The following is a 27,606-nucleotide window of genomic DNA, read 5'->3' on the forward strand; positions in this document are numbered from 1 at the left end:
CAGTGGAATATATCTTAGGTTGGGTAAGTCTCATAAAGGAAGAGAAGTATAGAGGGTTTGTGAAACGGTTCTCGTCCCAACTAACGCACATGCTAACTAAGGCTTCCTACAGTCAAGATGGCTCTGATACCAGCTCTGTGGGGACCCCGACTCATAAGTCATTATCACCGAATGCACATGTACAGTGATCCAAGAGATCAATGCTCACTGAATACGGAGAAGCTGAATAACAAGAGTATTACATCCATGCATACCGTCTTACACAAATTATGACCATTATGTTCAAGTATTACATAGATGATGCCTTAAGGGCTAAGCATCAGATAAAACACAAGCAGCGGAAATCTGCGTCGATAAGTATAACCTGTGCCATCTGCCTTAACCCTACAGGCATTCTGACTAGGAAAGCGTCCTAGTTCGCATGCTCATCACCAAAGAATTCTTCTTAGAACTCTTGCTCTTCCATGCTTGGCCAATTAAATAACCAGTGGCTAGCCAATGAGTACTTTCAATGTACTCGCAAAGAACCCATGTTTTGGTTCAAGGTACGACAACACATGATATAGTACTAAATAGGTAATTTTGCAGGAAGCTAGTTTTGAGTGCAATGACATGTCCAACAACTTGTAAAGCATGCATCATAAGAATTTCATGTAACCATGTGAACAAGTTACGGATATCAACATAAACGGAGTTTGGATCAACTCCATTTTAATCAACATGTCAAGTCATTTGACTCGACTCAAGTAGTTTTCCCCACACACCCACACACACACCAGGTTTCGTAAACATCAGACGTAGCCCAAGAGCGGTTATCCAACTGTCCTTGACTGTGGACACGACTATTCGAATAGTTTTACAATCTGCAGAGGTTGTACACTTTACCCACAAGAATCCGGAAGCTTTCCTGTTATCCATGACCCGCGGTACCTCAAGTACTCGAGGAAAGCACCCGATCACTACTTTCCCTAGACGACACTAACATAGAGTCCCCTCATTGGCACACAACCCTGGTGTATAATCATAAGGACCTTCGGACTCTGCCCTTTTAATCATCACATGTAACACCCCAGTTGTAAAGCTTCCATATTTGGCAATGTATCCAACCTTGTCATGATCAATCGCAAGTGTTCTCCTCCTTGTTGGTTTCATTTTGGGTTTGCTTTGTTTCATATTGCATTGCCTTGCTATTCTTGTCATATTCCTTTTGGCCATCATATGTTTGCATCATGTGCATATCAATGTTGTGTTGTGCTTATGTCAACTTGCATTTCCATGATATTCATGCATGATATGTTGTTGCATGCTCTAGGTGGATCCAAGCATCACCACCACCCTCTATCCATTCCTTTCTTCCATTTTTGAAAGATCATATATCCTCACTCCATTAATGGTCATCTTTTCCTCACAAATCTTGCACCATGCCTTAAGCCTCTCTGCCAAGTTTCCACTTATTTGGAGTTGTTTGGTTAGGTTCAAAAATGGTCCAAGTTTGAATATAATTCAACCTTGTTTTATTTTTCTACCTCTAAAAAGGCCCAAACCAATTTATTCAAATAGAGCATCATTCCTGGGTCATGGGGATAGTTTTTTTATATGTGCAAACTCTTCTTCTAGTCCCCGAGCCTTTTCCCTTTCCTTTAGGTGTTTATTTAATGGGATGCGCTATGCGTCTGCTGGCTGATCTTTTTAAAAGATCAGCCGGGTCGCGAGCCATCAGATCTGTGTCGCATCGAGCGCTCAAACATGCCTTCATTATTGCAACACCGGTCTTGTTGCAGGACTACATCCGCAACACAGGTCTTGTTGCAGGGCTACTTCTGCAACACAGGTCTTGTTGCAGAATTATTTCTGCAATACAGGTCGTGTTGCATTTTTTGCAACCGAGGTCTTGTTGCAGAAAAAAATTGCAAGAAAAATTTCGTTTAAAAAAAGACCCATCATAGACCATTGCAACACTACATATGTTTCAAAAACATAGCTTGTTAAACATTGTAAGCATATACAGTGGAGTATATAAACCGTATATGTGTTGTAATTGGGCGTGCATGTTGTGTATTCTGTTGGGACTTTGAGATATGATCTTATCATGTTGTTAGCTAACTTGTAGATCAATCCGAGCCCAACTAACCTTGTATCTATCCTGGCTTCGGCCCTATATTAACATGTACACGTCCCTGCAACATGCATACGCTTAACCCTAGTTTTTACATGGTATACAGAGCCATCCTTTTCCATTGAATCTAGATGTCGAGCTCCTCCTCAGCTGTCGCCATGGCCACCCCCTCCATCGCCTCCCTTGGTCATACCATCACCGAGAAATTGACCCGGGAGAACTTCCTGGTGTGGAAGGCGCAGGTCTTGCCACACATCAAGGGGGCGGGGCTGATGTGCTATCTGGACGGCTTGATCAAGGAGCCAGCCGTCGTGCTCTACACCGAGAAGGACGCCCTGCTGCAAAGCTTCTCGTCGCAGTCAAGGGCTAGGGTTATCCAGCTCCGCTCGGCCATCGAGCACACCCGCAAAGGGGACATGTCTGCCGCGGCCTACTACACCAAGATGGTGAGCATTGCCGATGAGCTGGCAGCTGCATGCAAGCCCCTGGACGAAGATGACATTGTCGATCACATCCTGCAAGGCCTTCTCCACGACCCCGACTACAACGTCTTCATTTCGGCCATCTCCACCCACACCGCCACCGAGCAGCCGATCGGCCTCAGCAAGCTCTTCTCCCTACTGCTGTCGGCTGAAGCTCACATTGCTGCCCAAAACACCGCTCTCCACTCCGCAAATCTGGCGGCAAGGGGTGGAGGCCGCGGCAACTCAAGGTGCAGCGGCAACAGTGGAGGTGGCTCCCGCGGCTACATCAACAACAACGCGGGCGCCCACTACCCTGACAACCACGGTCGCGGCGGCTTTGGAGGTGGTCCGCGGCAAGGAGGTGGTGACCGTGGTGACCGCGAGCGTGAGAAGAGCCAGATTTGCAAGCTTGAAGGGCATGGTGCATGGCGCTGCAAGAAGCGCTACGATCGCAACTTCAACAACAACGTCTGCAACCCCGTAGGAGGCGGTGGTGGCGGAGGACGTGGTGGTGGTGGAGGACACCACTCGGCCAATGCTTCCCACGCCTATGGAGTTGATACCAATTGGTATCTTGACACTAGTGCAACTGATCACGTGAGGGGAGAACTGGAAAAGCTTGCGGTCCACGATCGCTACACCGGCACGGAGCAAATCCACACTGCGAGTGGTCAAGGTATGGACATTGCCCACATTGGTCATTCAGTTCTTACTACCCCTCACGGCTCCTTGCATCTAAATAATATCATCCATGCTCTTCAAGCCGATCAAAGCCTTCTTTCTGCCTATAAACTTATCAAAGATAACAATGCTTTCTTGGAAGTTTACCCCGAAATCTTTTTTGTTAAGGATCGGGCCACTCGGAGAACCGTGCTTCAAAACAGGACTAGGGGTCGCCTGTTTCCTGTCTCTGGCCGCCATGATGCCCCTCCTCGACAAGCTCTCAGTGTGGTCAAGCCATCCACCTCAAGATGGCACAAACTCCTAGGGCATCCTGCTTTTCCGGTGGTCCAGAAAATTCTTCGAGATTTTAGTCTTCCAGTATCACATAAGCAAGATCACATTCATGTGTGTGATTCGTGTCAGATGTCCAAGAGCCATCAACTTCCATATTCACGCTCTACTAGTGAATCAAAGGCTCCTTTAGAGCTAGTTTTTTCAGATGTTTGGGGTCCTGGACCCGTTTCTGTTGGCAGACAAAAATATTATGTCACTTTCATTGAGGATTTTAGTAAGTTCAGTTGGATCTGTTTGCTTAAGATTAAATCTAATGTGTTTGCAAAGTTTAATCTCTTTCAGCAACATGTTGAACATCTTTTTGATCGTAAAATTCGTGCCATGCAAACGGATTGGGAGGTGAATACCAAAAACTTCATTCGTTTTTTGAGCGCATAGGTATCACTCACCATGTCTCCTGTCCACATGCTCATCAGCAAAACGGATCCGCTGAACGTAAACACCGCCATATCGTGGAGGTTGGTCTCTCCCTTCTTGCTCAAGCTTATATGCCTCTCAAATTTTGGGACGAGGCGTTTCTCACGGCGGTGTACCTCATAAATCATGTTCCTAGTAAAGTCATCAGTAATCAGAATCCTCTTGAGGGTCTTTTTGGCACTAAACCAAACTACACTTTTCTCCGCATATTTGGTTGTGTCGTCTGGCCCAACCTTCGTCCATTCAATAAAGATAAGCTTGAGTTCCGCTCGAAACAATGTGTGTTTCTTGGGTACAACAGTCTTCACAAAGGCTACAAGTGTTTGGATGTTGCCACGGGTCACATCTATGTCTCCCGTGATGTGGTTTTCGATGAGCAAATTTTTCCCTTTGCAAAACTCCACCCTAACGTCGGTGCTCAACTTCGTAAAGAACTTGTTCTTCTTCCCTCTCATCTTCTGCCATCAGCCAACTTTGTTCTCGAGGGCGTAGAAGATGCTGATGATCATGTGTCAATGCCCCATAACTCCTTTGATCAAAACTCTGATGAAAGTGTGCAGGAAAACAGTGCAAACATGGAAGAAAATCCCCATGATTTTATGCAGGCCACGGAGTCCTCCTTTTCAGCCGCAGAAGATCCGCCTGCTGATCCCAGAGCAGATCAGGGCGGGATCCTCTCGGGATCTGCTGAAGCAGGCGCGTCAGGAGGATCTCCTATGGGATCTGTGTCGCGGTCTGTCACGAGACCAGGTGGGTCCCCCCTACATGGCGTCGGCCAGTCGCGAGCCACGCCTACGAACCCGCGGCGCGCGCCTGTTGCGGGAGCAGGTGGGTCCCCCCTGCATGGAGTTGGTCGGCCACAAGCCGCGCCTGTGACGGGACCAGGCGGGTCCCCATCCGGTCGGTTTTCCTCAGGAACGAGCGCGCCCGCTGGATTGGGCGATTCCGCCTCGTCGTTGCCTGACGCGTCGCTGGCAGCGACAAGTGGCAGTTCCGGAGCGGCTGGCGCGCGCGTCGAGGCTGATTGTGCTGAGCCAACACAGGAGCTCCACCAGGAGTTCTTGGGTGGATTTTCTGCGGATTCTGGATCTGCTATGTCTGCTTCTTCAAATCGCCTCCAACAACATGTCTCACGTCCAGCTCCGCCTCCTCCTCCGTGGTCTCATACCAGGTCACAGAGTGGTATTATCAGGCCTAAGATTTATAACGATGGTTGTGTCCGGTTGGGTTCTTTTTGTGCCACAGGTGAACCGCAAAAATTGGGAGAAGCCCTTGGAGAACGTCGGTGGAAGGAGGCCATGGATGAGGAATATGGTGCTCTTATGAGGAACAAAACATGGCGTTTGGTGCCTCCAGTCAAGGTGAGGAATGTTATTGACTGCAAGTGGGTCTACAAAGTCAAGCGGAAATCTGACGGTACTATTGATAGGTATAAGGCACGCTTGGTTGCAAAAGGGTTTAAGCAAAGGTATGGAATTGACTACGAGGACACGCTCAGTCCTGTAGTCAAAGCAGCTACTATCAGATTAATTCTCTCAATTGCAGTGTCTAGAAATTGGTGCATTCGACAACTAGATGTAAAGAACGCGTTCTTGCACGGTGTTCTGGAAGAGGAAGTGTTCATGAAACAACCTCCTGGGTATGAAAGCTTAAAGTTTCCACATCACGTTTGCAAACTTGATAAGGCACTGTATGGATTAAAACAGGCACCTAGAGCTTGGTATTCTCGACTGTCATCAAAGTTACAGTCTCTAGGGTTCTCTCCTTCAAAGGGGAACACCTCGCTATTCTTTTATCATCGGCATAGGATTACCATTTTTATGCTCATTTATGTTGATGATATTGTGGTTACAAGTTCTTCACCTAGTGCTGTTGAAGCCCTTCTTAAGGACTTGGGCAAGGAGTTTGCACTTAAGGACGTTGGAAGTCTTCACTTCTTCCTTGGAATCGAGGTAAAACCTGTTAAAGAAGGTATTCTGTTGTCACAAGGAAAGTATGTACAAGAAATACTTCAGAAAGTAGGCATGAAGGGTTGCAAGCCTTCATCCATGCCTCTGTCTACTTCTAAAAAACTGTCCCTGTATGATGGAGAAGCACTTGGAGCAGAGGATGTAACCAGGTATAGGAGCATTGTAGGAGCACTTCAATACTTGACTTTGACTAGGCCAGATATTTCTTATTCAGTAAACAAAGTTTTTCAGTTCTTACATGCTCTTACTAGTGTGCATTGGACAGCAGTTAAGAGGATACTTCGATATCTTCAAGGAACCAAGGATCGTGGTCTTAAACTTGGTAAGTCAGATTCAATGCTAGTAAGTGCTTTCTCAGATGCAGATTGGGCAGGCTGTCCTGATGACAGAAGATCAACAGGAGGCTTTGCGGTATTTCTTGAAGGTAATTTGGGATCTTGGTGTGCTCGCAAGCAACCCACTGTTTCCAGGTCCAGCACAGAGGCTGAGTATAAGGCTCTAGCCAATGCCACTGCAGAGATTATTTGGGTTCAGAATCTGCTGACAGAATTGGGTGTTTATCATCCAAAAGTTGCATCACTTTGGTGTGATAATCTTGGTGCCACATATTTGTCTGCTAATCCTATTTTTCATGCCAGAACTAAACACATTGAAATAAATTATCATTTTGTTCGCGAAAGGGTGGCAGATAAGTTGTTGAATATTAGGTTCGTACCTACTGGAGATCAAGTTGCAGATGGATTCACTAAGCCTCTTACTCTTAAGCAGCTTGAGGCCTTTAGACGCAATCTCAACTTGGATAGTTGTGATTGAGGGGGAGTGTTAAACATTGTAAGCATATATGGTGGAGTATATAAACCATAATGTGTTGTAATTGTGCGTGCGTGTTGTGTATTCTGTTGGGACTCTGAGATATGATCTTATCAGGTTGTTAGCTAACTTGTAGATCAATCCGAGCCCAACTAACCTTGTATCTATCCTGGCTTCGGCCCTATATTAACACGTACGCGTCCCTGCAATATGCATACGCTTAACCCTAGTTTTCACACCTGTTGCAGAAGCGCGTTTTACAAAGACGATATGTGGGCTCTCACTAGGACACGTGTAAGGCAGGGGAGGTGCCGGACGTAGAAGCTGCGATCCGCCGGGTGATCGTAAGAGTTTCCCTTATTTAATTAAACAAAATTGGAAAGAAAAGAGAAGGGCTTACCTGGGCCGGCCTCCCAACGCGCCAGCAGCCGCCGCCCACCTAGGCGCCGCAGCCCAGCCTAGCAGCAGCCCAACCAGCCTCCACGTACATGAGCTTCCTTCTCCTCTGTACGGTAGAGCATTCAGCGACTCCACGTCGGCAACCTCGGTGATTTGACGGCTGGAGAGACCACTAGGCGCCTATATATCATGCCCAAACCCTAGCCCGGTGTCCCCTTGACCGATTCCCCTCCTCCTATACACTAGCCGCCGCCCAGGTAGGGCTCCACGCCCCCGCCGTCGCCGCACCCACCATGACCCGAGCGAGCAGGAGCTCGAGCTCCGGGTAGCATCCACGAGCGCACCTCCAACTCTCTGCTGCCATGGGAGAGGACTCCGAGGACCTCTTCTTCTTCTGCTACGTCTCCTACCGCAGCCACAAGGACTCTGGAGCTTCCTGCTCGACGTCCCCTTCTTCCACTTTGCTGTCTCCTTCACGGATCAGGGGAGCACCACCAAGTCCGCGCCTTCCCACGCCTTCTACGTCGTCAACTCAGATTCTTCTCCGTGCCCCTTTGGGACCTGGGCGAGCACCTGTTCTTTCCTACCTCATAGCTCCGTAGATCCCGTCCCGTAGAGCGCGTATGCACCATGTCAAGATCCTATCCACCGTGCTCTCGCAGGACTGTAGTTTATTCAGTTTTTCTCTTTCCTGCGATGCTTCGGTTCGATGCTTTCCCCGTTCGCCTGCGGCGTCTCATGAGCGCACTCTCTCACGTACGGCCACGGAACAGCAGCCCGCGCGCGCTCTTGTCGTGCCTCGCTTCGCTGTGCACCGCAGCGCACGCAGCCTCCATCCTTGCCCGCACGCGCACGTGCGCTGCGCAACCCACGCACCTCCTCTTGCAGCTGCATCGCTTGCACGCCCCGGCTCCACCTTGAAAACCCGCACGCCCGTCGGTGACCCTTCGCTCCGGTGAACGCCGTCGCGCCCGCTGGCAGCGTGGTCTACTTCTCCGCCGCCGGCAGGACCAGCCAGCCCCTGCATAGCGTTAGGTCAAGAGGAACAGCGACCTTATCTTCTCACAATAGTAGCAGGAGCGCAGTCGTTGTAGCCTTCCAGTTCCACCCAGGAGTGCATGGTTCGAATCCCAGCATCCAGATGTGTCGTTTAAGCATTTTATTTTCTTGGGACACTGACGTCCAGGCCCCATCATACACACACCCTCACAGGCCCACTGTCATACAAACACGCACATAGCTCCCTCCTTTTGTTTTGTTATTATTTTTTTGTTCATATTACCCCGCGCATTCCATTTGTGGAAAGGGCCTTCTTTCCATTTCGAGCGAGTACATATCAGGCAGTTTTCCATTTCTGTCAGATTCCATTTTAGGTAGGTTTTAACTTAATGCACTTTTGGATATTTTCCTACAACAACCCCCAACATATTATATATGTTTTTGGGGTAGAAAAATCCCATCAATCCGGTGGTGGCATTAGTTTCTGCATTTGAGCAAGTTCATGACCATGTCATTTTACATCGTGTGTACATTTATGCAATTATGCTAAGGGAAAGTTTTACACTTGAACCTGCTCTTCATCATGCCTACCACATGCTAGATTTTTTTACATTCCATGAAATGCTTTATATTGAGTGCCACAAGCTTGTAAACATGCCTACACGAATCTGTTTTGTCGCCATGCATATTCTACTAAGTCTGAAATTTGTTCATATCACTTGCCATGTTTGCATCGATGCTATCATCTTTTTTGTGGAAGTTTGGAACAAGTTCAGTAAGGGAGTTTTGTTAAGTGCATTTAGTTCTACCATGCCATGATCTTGTTTGCCATGATGTGTCCCTGTAACATTTAGTTCACTAGCTCTAAATATTGCAACCTGATGTTGTTTCTGACATGTTCAGTATTTTCACTAAGTCTGTAAAATAGATATCATTTGCATTTTTTCCATGCTATTTTAGACCTGTTCTAGAGAGGTCTAGCAGTAGCTCAGTGTTCATGATTTGTAGAGCTTCACCCATACTTCACTTCTATGTATTTTGTTTTCATGTTTGGGTGCCATAGCATATTTAAACCCTGCATCTAAGTTGTCATGCTACTGTTTTCAACATATTGCATTGCATCTTGTTTGGCTTGTCATTTTCAAACCGTGCATCCATTTTCGGTGATCTTCATATCGATTTCATTCGAAATCTTTCAATCTTTCAAGTGGCATGCTTGGGTTACCGAGATTTTGCCCATATCTTTCATGACTCCACCGTTTCCTTCTCGTTGTTCGTCTCTTTCATTTCGATAGATCTGTAACTCCGTGCATACCGTTCTTGTTATGCATCCTCGTTAGTCTTGCATGTAGAACATGTTCTTGCCATGAGTGCTTGTCTTTTCATTGGGTAGTTCCGGGAAACGAGTTTGAGTACGAGGACCCTGTCAAGTACGTTCACGAGGAGCAAGCTTTCGACACCCCTGAGAACATTGCGGGCAAGATGATCATTACCCCCGATATCACTTCTATCTTTACTTGCTAGTTGTTCATTCTATCGCTATGTCGCGCTACCTACCACTTGTCACATAAGCCTCTCATTATGCCATGTCAAGCCTCTAACCCACCTTCCTAGCAAACCGTTGTTTGGCTATATTACCGCTTTTGCTCAGCCCCTCTTATAGCGTTGCTAATTGCAGGTGAAGTGCAGTTTGTTCCATGTTGGAACATGGACATGTTGGGATATCATAGTATCTCTTATTTAATTAATGCATCTATATGCTTGGTAAACATGCCTACACAAATCTGTTTTGTCGCCATGCATATTCTACTAAGTCTGAAATTTGTTCATATCACTTGCCATGTTTGCATCGATGCTATCATCTTTTTTGTGGAAGTTTGGAACAAGTTCAGTAAGGGAGTTTTGTTAAGTGCATTTAGTTCTACCATGCCATGATCTTGTTTGCCATGATGTGTCCCTGTAACATTTAGTTCACTAGCTCTAAATATTGCAACCTGATGTTGTTTCTGACATGTTCAGTATTTTCACTAAGTCTGTAAAATAGATATCATTTGCATTTTTCCATGCTATTTTAGACCTGTTCTAGAGAGGTCTAGCAGTAGCTCAGTGTTCATGATTTGTAGAGCTTCACCCATACTTCACTTCTATGTATTTTGTTTTCATGTTTGGGTGCCGTAGCATATTTAAACCCTGCATCTAAGTTGTCATGCTACTGTTTTCAACATATTGCATTGCATCTTGTTTGGCTTGTCATTTTCAAACCGTGCATCCATTTTCGGTGATCTTCATATCGATTTCATTCGAAATCTTTCAATCTTTCAAGTGGCATGCTTGGGTTACCGAGATTTTGCCCATATCTTTCATGACTCCACCGTTTCCTTCTCGTTGTTCGTCTCTTTCATTTCGATAGATCTGTAACTCCGTGCATACCGTTCTTGTTATGCATCCTCGTTAGTCTTGCATGTAGAACATGTTCTTGCCATGAGTGCTTGTCTTTTCATTGGGTAGTTCCGGGAAACGAGTTTGAGTACGAGGACCCTGTCAAGTACGTTCACGAGGAGCAAGCTTTCGACACCCCTGAGAACATTGCGGGCAAGATGATCATTACCCCCGATATCACTTCTATCTTTACTTGCTAGTTGTTCATTCTATCGCTATGTCGCGCTACCTACCACTTGTCACATAAGCCTCTCATTATGCCATGTCAAGCCTCTAACCCACCTTCCTAGCAAACCGTTGTTTGGCTATATTACCGCTTTTGCTCAGCCCCTCTTATAGCGTTGCTAATTGCAGGTGAAGTGCAGTTTGTTCCATGTTGGAACATGGACATGTTGGGATATCATAGTATCTCTTATTTAATTAATGCATCTATATGCTTGGTAAACATGCCTACACGAATCTGTTTTGTCGCCATGCATATTCTACTAAGTCTGAAATTTGTTCATATCACTTGCCATGTTTGCATCGATGCTATCATCTTTTTTGTGGAAGTTTGGAACAAGTTCAGTAAGGGAGTTTTGTTAAGTGCATTTAGTTCTACCATGCCATGATCTTGTTTGCCATGATGTGTCCCTGTAACATTTAGTTCACTAGCTCTAAATATTGCAACCTGATGTTGTTTCTGACATGTTCAGTATTTTCACTAAGTCTGTAAAATAGATATCATTTGCATTTTTTCCATGCTATTTTAGACCTGTTCTAGAGAGGTCTAGCAGTAGCTCAGTGTTCATGATTTGTAGAGCTTCACCCATACTTCACTTCTATGTATTTTGTTTTCATGTTTGGGTGCCGTAGCATATTTAAACCCTGCATCTAAGTTGTCATGCTACTGTTTTCAACATATTGCATTGCATCTTGTTTGGCTTGTCATTTTCAAACCGTGCATCCATTTTCGGTGATCTTCATATCGATTTCATTCGAAATCTTTCAATCTTTCAAGTGGCATGCTTGGGTTACCGAGATTTTGCCCATATCTTTCATGACTCCACCGTTTCCTTCTCGTTGTTCGTCTCTTTCATTTCGATAGATCTGTAACTCCGTGCATACCGTTCTTGTTATGCATCCTCGTTAGTCTTGCATGTAGAACATGTTCTTGCCATGAGTGCTTGTCTTTTCATTGGGTAGTTCCGGGAGACGAGTTTGAGTACGAGGACCCTGTCAAGTACGTTCACGAGGAGCAAGCTTTCGACACCCCTGAGAACATTGCGGGCAAGATGATCATTACCCCCGATATCACTTCTATCTTTACTTGCTAGTTGTTCATTCTATCGCTATGTCGCGCTACCTACCACTTGTCACATAAGCCTCTCATTATGCCATGTCAAGCCTCTAACCCACCTTCCTAGCAAACCGTTGTTTGGCTATATTACCGCTTTTGCTCAGCCCCTCTTATAGCGTTGCTAATTGCAGGTGAAGTGCAGTTTGTTCCATGTTGGAACATGGACATGTTGGGATATCATAGTATCTCTTATTTAATTAATGCTTCTATATGCTTGGTAAAGGGTGGAAGGCTTGGCCTTCTGCTCGGTGTTTTGTTCCACTCTTGCCGCCTTAGTTTCCGTCATACCGGTGTTATGTTCCTTGAATTTTGCGTCCCTAACATGGTGAGAGTTTATGGGCCCCTCTCGACAGTTCGCTTTGAATAAAACTCTTCCAGCAAGGCCCAACATTAGTTTTACCATTTGCCTAATAACAACTAAAATTTGCATAGGGAGTAATTAACCCGAGGATTCTTAATCAACAACCCGGGCCAATGCTCCTCATGAGTGTTGGTCCAACCTGTCAACCGCCGGTGGCCACCAGGGGCAACTCTGGATTGGCCTACCAGAAGTTTGGACAATCCGATTGTGGCCTGAGACGAGATATGCGCGGCTACTATCAGGGTGTCGGCACGTCGGGAGGACTTGCTGGTTGTCTTTTACCATTGTCAAAATGTCTTGTGCACCGGGATTGCGATTCTGATCGGAGGGTCCCACGATGGAGGATTGTCTCCGTGGATCGTGAGCATGTCATGCTCTAAGTTGGGACACCCCTGCAGGGTTTAAACTTCCAAGAGCCATGCCCGCGGTTATGTGGCAGATGGGAGTTTTTAATATCTGGTTGTAGTGAACTTGAAACCAGACTCAACTAAAATACACTAAACGTGTGTGTAACCATGATGGTCTTTTTTTGACGAGGTTCGGGAAGAGAACACGGTGGGGTTATGATTGAACGTAAGTACTTCAGGATCACTTCTTGATCGTTACTAGTTCACGACCATTGCGTAGTTTCTCATCTTATTTCTATATTCGTAAGCTAGCCACCATACAATGCTTATTGCTTGCTGCAACTCCACCATATACCCATAATTTTCCTATGAGCTTAAACAATCTTGCTATCGCGGGTTTTGAGATTGTTGAGTCCTCGTGACTCACCAGATACTACATACACAGTTGCAGGTACCGACGAGACTGACGCATGTGATGCCACTGAACTCAAGTGGGAGTTCGACGAGGACCGTGGCCGTTACTATGTTTCCTTTCCGGACGATCAGTAGTGGTGCCCAGTAGGGTCGATGAAAGTGCAACTATCCCTAGGTGGTTTTGGTAATTCATAACAACATATAGCTCATTGAGCTAATGCTATTCCAAGATGATTATTTCAGGAAAGCTCAATGATTGGCATGGCATGGATGTGAAAGTGGAACCCTCAAAATGCTAAGGACAAAGGATTGGCTCAAGCTCAAAAGCTCAAGACTCTTCATTTTATATTTTAGTGATCCAAGATCACATTGAGTCTTTAGGAAAAGCCAATACTATCAAGGAGGGATGAGGTGTTGCTTAATGAGCCTCTTGCTTCATGTGCTTAGTGATATGCTCCAAAACCCTCAACTACTTTCCCATATCCACATATGACCTAAACCCTAAGTCAAACTCGGTCCTACCGATTCTTCCTATCCGGCGCCACCGAGTTTCACTTGTCATTAGCCACTGCCAAACCCTAGCAATTCGGTCCTACCGATAGGGATCTCGGTCTCACCGAGATGGGGTTGCAAACTCTCTGTTTACCTTTCATAACTTTTCGGTCTCACCGAAAGAGCGAATCGGTCCCACCGAGGTTGCAATGTAAACTCAGTGTTTCCCCTTTGTAACTTTTCGGTCTCACCGAGTTCCACTCGGTCTCACCTAAAGAGCAAATCGGTCCCACCGAGTTTGCCTGACCAACTCTCTGGTTAGCTAATTACCAAATTCGGTCTCACCGAGTTTGTGTAATCGGTCTCACTGAGATTACGTTATGCCCAAACCCTAACCATATCGGTCCTACCGAGTTGCATGTCAGTCCCACCGAAAATCTCTAACGGTCACTAGGTTTACATTTTCGGTCCGACCGAGCTTATTGATTCGGTCCCACCGAGATTGGAAAACTGTGTAACGGTTGGATTTTGTGTGGAGGCTATATATACCCCTCCACCTCCTTCTCATTCGAGGAGAGATCCATCAGAACACACACACCATTCCAACTCATATGTTCTGAGAGAGAACCACCTACTCATGTGTTGAGACCAAGACATTCCATTCCTATCATATGAATCTTGATCTCTAGCCTTCCCAAGTTGCTTTTCCACTCAAATCTTCTTTCCACCAAATCCAAATCCTATGAGAGAGAGTTGAGTGTTGGAGAGACTATCATTTGAAGCACAAGAGCAAGGAGTTCATTACCTACACACCATTTGTTACTTCTTGGAGAGTGGTGTCTCCTAGATTGCCTAGGTGTCACTTGGGAGCCTCCGACAAGATTGTGGATTTGAACCAAGGAGTTTGTAAGGGCAGGGAGATCGCCTACTTCGTCAAGATCTACCGCTATTGAGGCAAGTCCTGTGTGGGCGATGGCCATGGTGGGATAGACAAGGTTGCTTCTTCGTGGACGCTTTGTGGGTGGTTGCTTCTTCGTGGACCCTTCGTGGGTGGAGCCCTGTGTGGACTCGCGCAACCGTTACCCTTGGGTGGATCCCTGTGTGGACTCGCGCAACCGTTACCCTTCGTGGGTTGAAGTCTCCATCAACGTGGATGTAGGATAGCACCACCTATCCGAACCACGGGAAAAACATCCGTGTCTCAAATTGCTTTTGAATTCTCCAAACCCTTCCCTTTACATTCTTGCAAGTTGCATGCTTTACTTTCCGCTGCCTATATACTCTTTGCATGCTTGCTTGAATTATGTGATGATTGCTTGACTTGTCCTAAAATAGCTAAAATCTACCAGGAACTAAAATTGGGAAAAGGTTAAGTTTTTATTTGGTCAAGTAGTCTAATCACCCCCCCTCTAGACATACTTTCGATCCTACAAGTGGTATCAGAGCTTTGGTCTCCATTTGCTTGATCTCCATAGCTTTTGGTGGTCATAGCCTTGGTTTCACAACCTAGGAGAGTATGGCGTCTAGCGAGGGAAATTATCACCGTAGAGGTCCTTACTTTGATGGTACTAATTTTGCTAATTGGAAGCATAAAATGAAAATGCATATTCTTGGACATAACCCCGCCGTTTGGGCTATTGTGTGTGTTGGTTTGCAAGGTGACTTCTTTGATGGAAGAGAACCAAACCGTGAAGCTACCGCGGATGAGTTGAAGATGTTGCAATACAATGCTCAAGCTTGTGATATTCTCTTCAACGGATTGTGCCCCGAAGAATTCAACAAAATCAGCCGTCTTGAGAATGCGAAGGAAATTTGGGACACTTTGATTGATATGCACGAAGGTACCGACTCCGTCAAGGAATCCAAGTTGGATGTGCTTCAAAGCCAACTTGACAAGTTCAAGATGAAGGATGGTGAAGGTGTCGCCGAAATGTACTCTAGGCTTGCTCTCATCACAAATGAGATTGCCGGCTTAGGAAGTGAAGAGATGACCGATAGATTCATCATCAGAAAGATTCTAAGAGCCTTGGATGGAAAATATGATACCGTGTGCACATTGATCCAAATGATGCCCAATTACAAAGATCTCAAGCCAACGGAGGTGATTGGAAGAATTGTTGCTCATGAGATGTCACTTAAGGATAAAGAGGAACTTCAGAACAAATCAAGTGGTGCCTATAAAGCCTCATGTGAAGCCCCTACATCATCAAGTGAGAAACAAGACTTCAATGAAGAATTGGGCTTAATGGTGAAGAACTTCAACAAGTTCTACAAGAGTAGAAGCAAAGATAGAAGCTTCAAGTCAAGGTCCTACAATGACAAAAGATCTTCTAGTCGAGAGCGAAACTGCTACAATTGTGGAAGACCCGGACACTATCCAATGAGTGTATGGCTCCCTACAAGAGAAGAGAAGATTCTCCAAGAAGAAGAAGCAAAGAATCACCACCAAGAGAGAGAAGGAGTAGAGATGATCGTTATGAACGAAGATACTCACGGAGAAGCAAGGATTCGGAAAGGAAGGAAAAATCATCATGGAGCTACACAAGATGAAGACATCAAGCTCATGTTGGTGAATGGGTATCCGGCTCCGACTCCGACAGCCACTCCGAGAGAAGTTATCACTCCGACTCCGAAGATACTCAAGATAAAGGTGTTGCCGGTCTAGCACTTGTGTCAACCAACTCCTACGACATATTTGACTCACCAAATGAAGGAATTGGAAGATGCTTCATGGCCAAAGGTCCTAAGGTAACACACCCCGAGTATGTTGATTTCAATAGTGATGAAGATGACTTGTTAGGTGATGATTTGCTTGGTGACAACTCTAGTAATGAATATTATGATGAAAGACCAATTAATCATGCTAATCAAGATAAAACGAATGACAATGATAAGGAGAAGATTGAGGCTCTAACTAAAGAACTAAACACTCTTAAGTTAGCTCATGAAACTATCTTCGAAGATCATCGAGAACTTTTAAGAGCTCATGATAAATTACGCTTTGAAAAGCTCAATCTTCAGCAAGAGCATGAGTTCTTAAAGGCAATCAATGATGATCTCCGCAAGAAAAGTTCTTCTTACATTGCCAAGCGTTTACTCTTATCTACTTACATGCCTCAAGTCAAGTCTAGTAACAAGAAAGATTCTTCCTCTAGCAGTAACAATGATCATGCTAAATCCAATATTGTTGCTTCTAGTAGTTCTCTTGATTCCACTAATGATTCTCTTAGCCAAGTTACACTTGAGCAAGAAAATAGTTTATTGAAGGGAATTATAGAGAAAGGAGTGTACAAAAGCCTTGCCGGGAGTAAGCAATTCGAGGAAATTGTGCGCAAGCAAGGAATGCACCGGAAGAATCAAGGTGTTGGTTTTGAACGAAAGTTCAATGCCAATGGAGTTGAGTGGGAAGAAGATCAATACCCCAAGACAAAGTTTGTCCCTCAACAAGAGAAGTATGATGCTTCTTTCAAGGGGACACAAGCTCAAGATGATCTTCCACCACAAGACAATAAGCAAAAAGGCAAGGACAAGCTTCAAGAGGAAATTGATGCATTTGAAGAAGCTCCTAAGACCTTAGTCAAGTGGATTCCCAAGACTACTTCAAGTTCCACTTCATCAAGTATGACTACAACTCCAAGGATTCCCATCAAGATGATGTGGATCCAAAAGAAGAAGAACTAGAGAGTTCTTGAGGGTGACTCCACCAACATACTTCACTCTTATCATTTTGGCAAGAACAAGTGCAATCAACTTCCACATCTTGCACTAGTTCAAGGAGTCACAAACCCTCTTGTTGGTAAGACAAGGGACAAGGTAACCTAAAAGTTTTCATGGACATCATCTTTTGTGTGCATCACTCTATGTCTATGGATATCCTTGTTTGTTCCTTGTGGGACTAACCCATGTAGGTATTGAAAGTGCAATTCACTCAAATGGATAGCTCCAAGAGATCTACATCAACATTGAGCATCCACATCTTCAATATCTACATGAAGTCATCATCGACAAAACCCAAGGTTAGTTCATCCCTCTTAGGGGGGATATCACATCTAGGGGGAGCTTTACTCTAAGACTTGAGCTAAAGCAACTCTAAAGATGTGAACAAAACAATGCTTTATGTAAAAGTGGTAACCCCACTTGAGCTTAAACGATGAGTATGACCTATGATCAAGTGCTCTCACTTGACTCCTAAGTCAATATACTCATATATAGATGACCTAGTCATCGCAAATTGCTTGATAGATGCTAGAATTGGTTGTGCATGCCTTGTCACATATTTCATTTGCCATCTTATTGTGTGAGCATGCTGGTTGCATATTTTACTCATTCGAGGACATCCACTTGTTGTTTTGATTGTTTGGTTTTATCTTCTTTTGCCAAGTGGACGGACAAGAATGCCTAAGAACCTCCTCTAGCTATCTATGCTTTTCTCGTCTCAAACCCTATTCATGATGCATCACAAAATTTTATTAAGTCAGATTCGAACCACTCTGTGTGAGGAGCACTCGGAGTCCCCGATTCATCATAGACTTAAACTTCCAAAACCTCTTTATGATTCTTGGTCTGACCGATACCCCACTTTCGGTCCTACCGAGATCATTAAGTTGATCTAGGTTTTCGATCTCGGTGCAACCGATTTGAACCTTTCGGTCACACCGAGTTTCAGTAACTACTTGCAGTTATGAATCTCGGTGCCACCGAGTTGTTCCACTCGGTCACACCGACAGGGTCGGGCTATATATAGTCACGGGCAAAATTTTGGAAATTTCTCCGAACCCCTTCGCCCGCGCGATAGCCTGCTCTGCCAACGTGGTCTCCGGATCATCTTCTCACCGCCAGCCGCCTCCAGTAGCTGGTCTCCGTCGCCGTCAACGGGAATTCTGCCCCGCCGTTGCCGCCGTAGAAAGTCTCCGCCGAACTAGGGTATGGACTTGATCACAGTGCTATTCCCCGTCCAATTCCTAGCACATTATGTTCTTCATGATTCTTGCCACAATTGAAACACTCCTATCCAGTCAAAACGCCCGTAGATTAGCTTTGATTCGAAAATTTTAGGGTTAGGTTTCCGCCGAAACCATCTCGGACCCACCGAGTTGAAAAACTCGGTCCCACCGATTTGGCTTATGCCATTGCACAAGTGAGACTCGGTCTGACCGAGAATTACTTATCGGTGTGACCGATTTTGGAACTCAGTGAAACCCTAGCAGTCTCGGTGCCACCGAACTGTGACTCGGTCCTACCGAGTTCACTAGTTTAGGTTCCAAAACTGCTTCGGTATCACCGAGTTTGAAAATCTGTAGATCCGAGATGATTTCAGTGGGAAACTAAAACTAAGTTTTTGGATCATTCTTTTGCAAAAATCTCTGCATTTTGTGATGCTCATCCTTTCTACCTCATCTATAATCTGTTCACAGGGTCAGCAGTCAGTTTGCAGCATGTCTGATCAAAGTGATAGCCAAAACATGTCAGAGCAGCAGGTGCACATGAGTGAGGGCACTAGTCCCTCGAGTTCTTCAGATGAGGGTAGCAGGAGCACCCCTAGCAACTTGCCAAGGGCTGCCACGAGATAGAGGAAGAAGAGGACTTCTGATTCCGAAGATGAAGATTATGTGGCAGAGGAAGAGGCCACTTCCAAGAGAGTTGAGCCAGCTCAAGGCACTAAGCCAGGCCTGAAAATCAAAAGGCCAGCAGGCAGGCAGCCAATGTCAAAGGCCAGAATGTCAACTGAGAAGCCCATAGAGCCAGTTGCAGCTGAGAGCAAGAAAAGAAAGGAAAGGGTGAAGAAGACTGTGGCTAGAGTGCTTGGCAAAGCTTCCATCATGGAAGAGGAATAAGAAGAAGAGGTAGCTGCACCAGCACCCAAGGCACCCAAGCTAATGGGAGATGCCATAAAATCAGGGGGAGCTGCTTCCAAGGCCAAGCCAGCTCCAAAGCCAAAGCCAAAGAGGAACACAAGAAGCATTCCTGCAGCTGAGAAGAACAAGGCCCCAGTGCCTGAGACTGTTGCTGAAGAAGAGGAAGAGAATGTTCTAAGAAAGCTCAAGCCCAAGATCCCAGACCACAACGATGCTCATCCTGTGGCTGAGGACATGAAGCTTAGGAGGGATTCAGGGCTGAGGAAGTGGAGAGAAGCAGATCCGTATGCTTCAAGGAGAAGGACTGCCGTGGACTACAGATTTCACACCAAGGAGCAGCAAGATTTCTATGAGACTGTGCTGCTAGATAAGAAGCCCATTGTATGTGATATGAGATGGGTCGACTGGGAATATATCAAGGAAAACGAAGAGCAGTACCCTGGAGTGCAAGACAGCTTCATAGCTTGTGGAGTAGCTGACTTTGTTGGGCAGAAGCTCACAAAGTGGAATGAGGAGCTTATAATGCAGTTCTACTCCACGACACATTTTTATCCAGATGGGAGGATCACATGGATGTCTGAGGGTACGAGGTACCAATCCACTGTTGAGGAATGGGCAAAGTTGATTAATGCCCCATAGGAGCATGATGATGACATGGACATATATGCCAAGAAGAAGATGGACCACAACTCAATGTCCAATATGTACAAGGAGATCCCAAATGAAGCACTTGATACTTTCAAGTTTGGCTCAGTACATTACCTTCTGTCAGGACTCCCGACTATCAATTGGATCTTGAGGCACACCTTATTGCCCAAGTCAGGTGATCACAAGATGATCAGAGGCCATGCTATCAACTTGCTACATGTGTTTGATGTGCCTCAGAAGTTCAAAGTGATGAGCCTCATAGTGGAAACAATCAAGAGGACTGCAGTAGACCAGAAGAGGAGTTGTGGATATGCCCCTCAGATTCAGGAGCTCATCAACTCCAAGATGGGCACGGGCATATACTTATTGGACAAGGAACATTTGCCCATCCGTCCAGATTTTGAGGACAATCAAGTTGTCATGACTGAGAACGAGCCATCATCTGCCCAAGCATATGCGAAGAAGGAGAAGGCAAGGAAGGAGAAAGCTGCCAAGATGCCAACTCAAGAGGAGGCATCTGAATATTTCTTAAAGACCAAACAAGAGCAGCTTGGTTGCTTGATTGCATCCACACTGAGGATTGAGCAAAGTCTGGCCACCCTCACTCAGAATCAGCAGAGCCTAGAGAGAATCATGGAACAGAAGTTCTATGACTTGGATGTCAAAGTAAAGGAAGTTCAGTCTGCAGTGGAGCAGCTCCAGGAGGACATCCAGGAGAGGAGAGGCAGGACTACCACTCATGCCTTTGCCAGAGTGCCACGAGGCCTGAGGTCATCTGCAGTGCCAGTTGCTGACACCAGAGCCACCACTTCAGCACTAGCTACAGCCTCAGTTCCACCAGCTCCAGCATCTACTTCAGCTCCAACTCCAGCGTCTACTTCAGCATCTACCGAAGCCTTCGTCCTTGGAGTGATCCGGACTCCACCACCACCTGAAGATCAAGCCTAAGCGTCGATCTAACACTATGCATTTTCTAGGAACTTTTTGGTAACTTGTTGCCAAAGGGGGAGAAGATGTATAGATCATAGGCTTCGAGAGAGAGAGTGTTGCTTTTCTCTCTTGCTTTATTTGGTGGTTTTTCAAACTTGTTTTCTTTTGAGTGCTTGAGATACTACGTTATTATTTGTGAGACATTGATGATCATGTGTTTGATCATAAGCTACACTTAATGCTTGATGAATGCTATTATCTTATCTATCTTATGTGATCTTTCACTTTTCTTGGTGATGAGTGCATGTATTTCATTCTTATCATTTTAAGCGCTCCACCAAGATGTATGTGACATGGAAGAGTAACCCATGACTCTAACTCCTTGTGCATTTGCAGTCCAAAGCAAATTTTAAATATGCACAACTTTAGGGGGAGCTCTTACTTATCACATACTTCTCAAAGCGACGATATATTTCATGCTTATTATCATTTGTCGAAGCTTTGATCTATATGTTGTCATCAATTACCAAAAAGGGGGAGATTGAAAGTGCAACTATCCCTAGGTGGTTTTGGTAATTCATAAGAACATATAGCTCATTGAGCTAATGCTATTCCAAGATGATTATTTCAGGAAAGCTCAATGATTGGCATGGCATGGATGTGAAAGTGGAACCCTCAAAATGCTAAGGACAAAGGATTGGCTCAAGCTCAAAAGCTCAAGACTCTTCATTTTATATTTTAGTGATCCAAGATCACATTGAGTCTTTAGGAAAAGCCAATACTATCAAGGAGGGATGAGGTGTTGCTTAATGAGCCTCTTGCTTCATGTGCTTAGTGATATGCTCCAAAACCCTCAACTACTTTCCCATATCCACATATGACCTAAACCCTAAGTCAAACTCGGTCCTACCGATTCTTCCTATCCGGTGCCACCGAGTTTCACTTGTCATTAGCCACTGCCAAACCCTAGCAATTCGGTCCTACCGATAGGGATCTCGGTCTCACCGAGATGGGGTTGCAAACTCTCTATTTACCTTTCATAACTTTTCGGTCTCACCGAAAGAGCGAATCGGTCCCACCGAGATTGCAATGTAAACTCAGTGTTTCCCCTTTGTAACTTTTTGGTCTCACCGAGTTCCACCCGGTCTCACCGAAAGAGCAAATCGGTCCAACCGAGTTTGCCTGACCAACTCTCTGGTTAGCTAATTACCAAATTCGTTCTCACCGAGTTTGTGTAATCGGTCTCACTGAGATTACGTTATGCCCAAACCCTAACCATATCGGTCCTACCGAGTTGCATGTCAGTCCCACCGAAAATCTCTAACGGTCACTAGGTGTACATTTTCGGTCCGACCGAGCTTATTGATTCGGTCCCACCGAGATTGGAAAACTGTGTAACGGTTGGATTTTGTGTGGAGGCTATATATACCCCTCCACCTCCTTCTCATTCAAGGAGAGATCCACCAGAACACACACACCATTCCAACTCATATGTTCTGAGAGAGAAACACCTACTCATGTGTTGAGACCAAGACATTCCATTCCTATCATATGAATCTTGATCTCTAGCCTTCCCAAGTTGCTTTCCACTCAAATATTCTTTCCACCAAATCCAAATCCTATGAGAGAGAGTTGAGTGTTGGGGAAACTATCATTTGAAGCACAAGAGCAAGGAGTTCATTACCTACACACCGTTTGTTACTTCTTGGAGAGTGGTGTCTCCTAGATTGGCTAGGTGTCACTTGGGAGCCTCCGACAAGATTGTGGAGTTGAACCAAGGAGTTTGTAAGGGCAAGGAGATTGCCTACTTCGTGAAGATATACTGCTAGTGAGGCAAGTCCTGTGTGGGCGATGGCCATGGTGGGATAGACAAGGTTGCTTCTTTGTGGACCCTTTGTGGGTGGTTGCTTCTTCGTGGACCCTTCGTGGGTGGAGCCTTGTGTGGACTCGCGCAACCGTTACCCTTGGGTCGAGCCCTATGTGGACTCGCGCAACCGTTACCCTTCGTGGGTTGAAGTCTCCATCAACGTGGATGTAGGATAGCACCACCTATCCGAACCACGGGAAAAACATCCGTGTCTCCAATTGCGTTTGAATTCTCCGAACCCTTCCCTTTACATTCTTGCAAGTTGCATGCTTTACTTTCCGCTGCCTATATACTCTTTGCATGCTTGCTTGAATTATGTGATTATTGCTTGACTTGTCCTAAAATAGCTAAAATCTGCCAAGAACTAAAATTGGGAAAAGGTTAAGTTTTTATTTGGTCAAGTAGTCTAATCACCCCCCTCTAGACATACTTTAGATCCTACAGTCAATCGGGACATAGCATGGGTGGTTGTCTTTTATTCGTTTGATTCCGTTCGTAGTCGGACTTTGTGTTCATCTTGAGTGATTGTATAACTTGATGGTATTGTGTGACATTGTGGCGACTATAAGCCAAAGCTCGTATTCTGTCTATTCAGTACATGAGATGAGCAAATATACAACTACTCTTGCGACCATACCAATATGCGCTTATACCCCAAGTCGTGCCTTGACACATATGGAGTATAGTTGCATATTGGCCTTTACATCACATCTACATGAAGGGGCCAACGGTGTGTCTGGTGCCCTGTAAGAACAGTCATTGGCCGCCTATCCAAGCACGACCCCGTCCCGAGAGTGATCTCACATCACGCCCGTCGCTAGTATAGGACTAGGTAATCAATAACACCCTGTCCAATAAGGGGTAGAGTGGCTGTACATGTAAGGTTGGAGTAACGGACGCAACTTAGACCAACCTGTTTTCGAAAACAGCACACTCACTTGCTTCGATACACCACTTCTTCATCAAGCGGTTTTCGAAAGATTGTAACCAAGTGATGATCATGGCATAGATGCAACATCATGTGTCAACGTCAAGTATTCGTCGTATCTCTAATCACAAGGTAAAGCTACGAGCATGCAAGTATCAACAGGTATGCATCAATGCAATGATTCACAACAAATTCATCATCATCATCATGCATTCAGAAAATTGTCGATGAACAAAAAGAGGGGTATCATGGTCAAAGGGCTGCTTGCCTTGGTTAACTTGGTCTTCAAAGTCTTCAAGTCCTTCTCCTTGTTCTCCAACTATGTCGTCATATATGGGATCTATTTGTCGCAAAGTAATGACGAGAAAATAAGGCAATAGTAAAATAGAAAAAGAAAGTGCCCACCGAAATCTCAACTTATTCTTTTAATATTAGGATGAAAAATAACAATGCAAAAATTATTACTTTTGGATTTGGAGTTATGGAATATAAGAAATGGATTTTAAGAGATGGATTTGAATGCTCAAATTTGAATGTAAATTTGAACAGAACAGAACAGTTGGTTGGATATGTATGAAAGTTACACCATTAAACAGGTGGGATTTTTAGAAGAATTTAGGAGTTGGAATTATTATTGGATTTGGACCAATATTTTATTCTGTGGAATTTTTGGAAGTTACAGAAATAAAGAAAAATAAAAGGGGCGTTGTGCAACTGGGCCGTATCAGCAACAATGCAGCAGGCCCAGAAGGAATAGGGCCCAAATGAGCTGGTGCGCGTACGCCAGGTTTTCAAACCTGACGGGTGGGGGCCAGGCATCAAAGAGAGAGAGAGGCGAGGGAGAGATGAGGATGACAGGTGGGGCCCGCCTGTCATCTTCAACCTCGCGACCAGAGGGGTCGGCGAGCTCATCGGCGATGATGTAGGGCATGGCTAGCCGAGGGCACCACTGAACTCAGTGTTGAGTCGCAGTTTGGGGGGTGTCGGAGTTGGACGGAGGGGAGCCACGGTTCGCCGGTGACGAGATCCCATGGCGGAGGTGCTTCGGGAGATGATCGCCAGGGTCACCCCTTGCTACAAATACAACGTAGGAGAGAGGGGAGCGCATTAGTAGCCTACTGCACTTCCAGATCGAGGCCAAACAGGGGCAGGGGAGGCTTGTACCGTGTGTGCTCTGGCGACCCGAGGCGGCGACGCTCGCCTCAATCCCGAGCATAGAGAGGGGGAGAGGAGCTGGGGCTCTGCTGGTGGTTGATTGAAGGCGAGGTATTGAGGATGGAGGCCAAAGGAGGGCTCGGGGTGGCTTAAATAAGAGGGGGGCGAGGTGCACCGTGAGCCGGTGCACCGACGAGGTCCTAGCCGTCACGGGAGGCCACAAGAGGCTTGGTTTCGAGTCAGGGGTGTTTGTGGGGATCGCCTACGACTAGGGGAAGGAAGAGAGAGAGCGGGGGAGTGCCAGGGCATCGCGCGTGTGAGCTCGCTCATTGGAGCTCTCGAGCAGCCACGACGCGCGTGCGAGGGAGGCCAATGGAGGGAGAGAGAGGAGGGGCCCGACTGCTTGGCATGCTACGGACCTCAAGGCACGTCGTTGAGCGTGCGGGGGAGAGCCAAGGTGGCCGGGGCGTCGGGTAGGGGACCACTAGAGTGCAAGAGTGCACTGTACCATGCTCCAGATCATGCCTTTGGCTGCGATGGCCATTTTTTGGTGCTCTGGCTTGGCCTCTAGTATCTAGGGGCTCTAGGGGGAAGTAAAGAAGTGGGGAGGAGCATTGGATACCATGGGGGAGCTCTGGTAGGAGAAGGGTGGTGAGAGAGAGAGAGAGAAAGAGGGGTTGTAGCTGTCCAGAGAGGTGAATGGGGGGTTTTACCCCTGAATCATTGATCTATGGATGGGTGGAAGCTACTGGGGGTAGAAGAGGTCTAGGGTAAGCTCTAGGAAAAACTTGAGCTCATGGAGAATAGTGGAAGAGGTCAAAATGATGATTATGGAAAAATGGCAAAAGGTATTTCATGCAAGTTTTAGCTACTTGCACTTATCTCCTCCTTGTGCCACTTGATAGGGGTGATTCCCATGACCATTTGGCAATGTGGTAGAAATTTTAGTTCATTTGGATAAAGTTCCAATGCAACTTTTGTAAACCCTAGAAATCAATAGAAATGGATTTTCTTAGATCTAGCTAAGCTAACCTCTTCTCCTTGATGCACCACTTAGTGTAGTGTCACTATTTGGGTATTTGAGCATGTTCACAAAGTTTGGGATCAAATGGAGAAAGTTGGCTATGTAGAGTTGTTGAAACCTGGATCTGGACAGAGATGGTTTTGGGGCACTTTTGTGAACCAAAATGATTTTGATTGAGATGGAAATTTTCAAGATCATCACATTATGCATATGTGACTTGCTAGAAGTTTCCTGGATTTATTTGAAAATATTTCTTATAGAAATATTTCAAGTACTTGAAATGAACAAAAATGGTTTTGGAGGGTTTTTTCCAATATTTTGATCATGACCATGTGTTGAGACTAATATATATGGAAAATATATGTCCACTAAGTTTCCCTAAATTTTCTCAAATATTTTTGAAGCTTTAAAATAATTTAAACCTATTAAAGACCATTTCTGGCCTTAAGAAAAACCCTTTAAATAAAATAGCAAAATAAATTTTACAACAATACTTTTGTGGTTTATGGGGGTCCTATATCTAATTGGAGTCAAATACATCTTTTGAAAGATTTTTACTGCCCTAAATTAAGTACTTGCAGTGCAATCCTCAATTCAGTGCTTTTTGGAAACCTAATTTAGGAAATTCTTTTTGGCCAAAATATTTTTGTAAGAAAATTCTATTCTGACCTATACACATGGCATGATCAGTGGGAAATGTCTTGGGGTCATGGAGATGAAGTATAGGTGGTGGAGCTATAATATGACTTCCATGAGCACTTGAAACCACAGACAGAAAATCCAAGTCAAATAGAAAACCAAATAATACAAAAGTTTTTGTTCGACTAAATTTTCAGGCTCTCTTAATGCAAGTGACATGTTACAAAACATTGGGTGTGACATCACTTCTCCACCGGATAACATGGTAGCAGTGGCAACCCGGCTTATTGATATTCCTATCACCACTAAGTCCGGTCGCAGTTGAAACCCAGAACTCCATTGAACTTTTACAGACAGTGTCACGGGAAAACATAGCCATCAACTCCTTGTGGTTCAGCAGGGGGGAGAACACATTGCACAAAGAGCGGAGGGAGTAGAGCAGCTCGGCAGAGATCACACAGGCAATTTTTACCCAGGTTTGGGCTGCCGCGAGGCGTAAAACCCTACTCTTGCTTTGGTGGATTGATGAGGGGACCACAGTGGAGACACAACGCTCTAGCCCAGCAAGGTGGCCTCGGGGCAAGAACAGCTATGCGCGTATGAGTAAACACGGGCCTGAGTCCTTTGTATGGTTGCCACGGCCCTCCTTTTATGGATCAAGGCGTCATCACAATGGTAAATCAGTTGTGTACTAATTAGATAGAAAATAGTGCTATCATACCTAACTTTGTACACAGGACAAGGCGCATTAAATGCGCCACTTAGTGTCACATCGTAGTGCAGCCCGGTAAGCCTTGCCAGGCCATTCGGCCACCTTTTCGCCTGCCTGCGTGACACATCTCTGGATGGGTGTGATTTGAAGGTGATTTCCTTAGGAAGTGGCTGCCACGTGACAAATAATAGCCACTTAGTCACTTGGGGGCTCAACACTGCACCGATTGGTGACTTGTGTTGCCGTAAGGTGGAGCGGTGGAGC

At 45.5% G+C, this 27,606-nt stretch overlaps 1 protein-coding gene across 1 annotated transcript; it reads left to right on the top strand.

Moving 5' to 3' along the window:
- The first annotated feature begins 2,274 nt into the window (after positions 1–2,274).
- On the top strand, positions 2,275–6,528 carry LOC147984773 (uncharacterized). The gene is made up of 7 exons (XM_087541259.1): positions 2,275–3,256; positions 4,483–4,764; positions 5,260–5,653; positions 5,870–6,133; positions 6,216–6,306; positions 6,349–6,408; positions 6,502–6,528. The coding sequence occupies exons 1-7, from the start codon at positions 2,275–2,277 to the stop codon at positions 6,526–6,528; spliced, it is 2,100 nt and encodes a 699-aa protein (XP_087397385.1).
- Positions 6,529–27,606: the final 21,078 nt, after the last annotated feature.

Source organism: Triticum urartu, chromosome 2A (assembly GCF_056163025.1).
Source record: "Triticum urartu cultivar PI428250 chromosome 2A, HENAU_Tu73, whole genome shotgun sequence".
Lineage (NCBI taxonomy): Eukaryota > Viridiplantae > Streptophyta > Magnoliopsida > Poales > Poaceae > Triticum > Triticum urartu.

What these genes read in the sequence shown, in the direction of transcription:
- LOC147984773 (XM_087541259.1), top strand. Translation starts at nt 2,275, where the DNA reads ATGGCCACCCCCTCCATCGCCTCCCTTGGTCATACCATCACCGAGAAA. An exon ending in TTCATGAAACAACCTCCTGG is followed by an intron (nt 5,654 to 5,869) that starts GTATGAAAGCTT and finishes TGTGGTTACAAG; the next exon opens with TTCTTCACCTAGTGCTGTTG. An exon ending in CTTTGCGGTATTTCTTGAAG is followed by an intron (nt 6,409 to 6,501) that starts GTAATTTGGGAT and finishes ATGCCACTGCAG; the next exon opens with AGATTATTTGGGTTCAGAAT.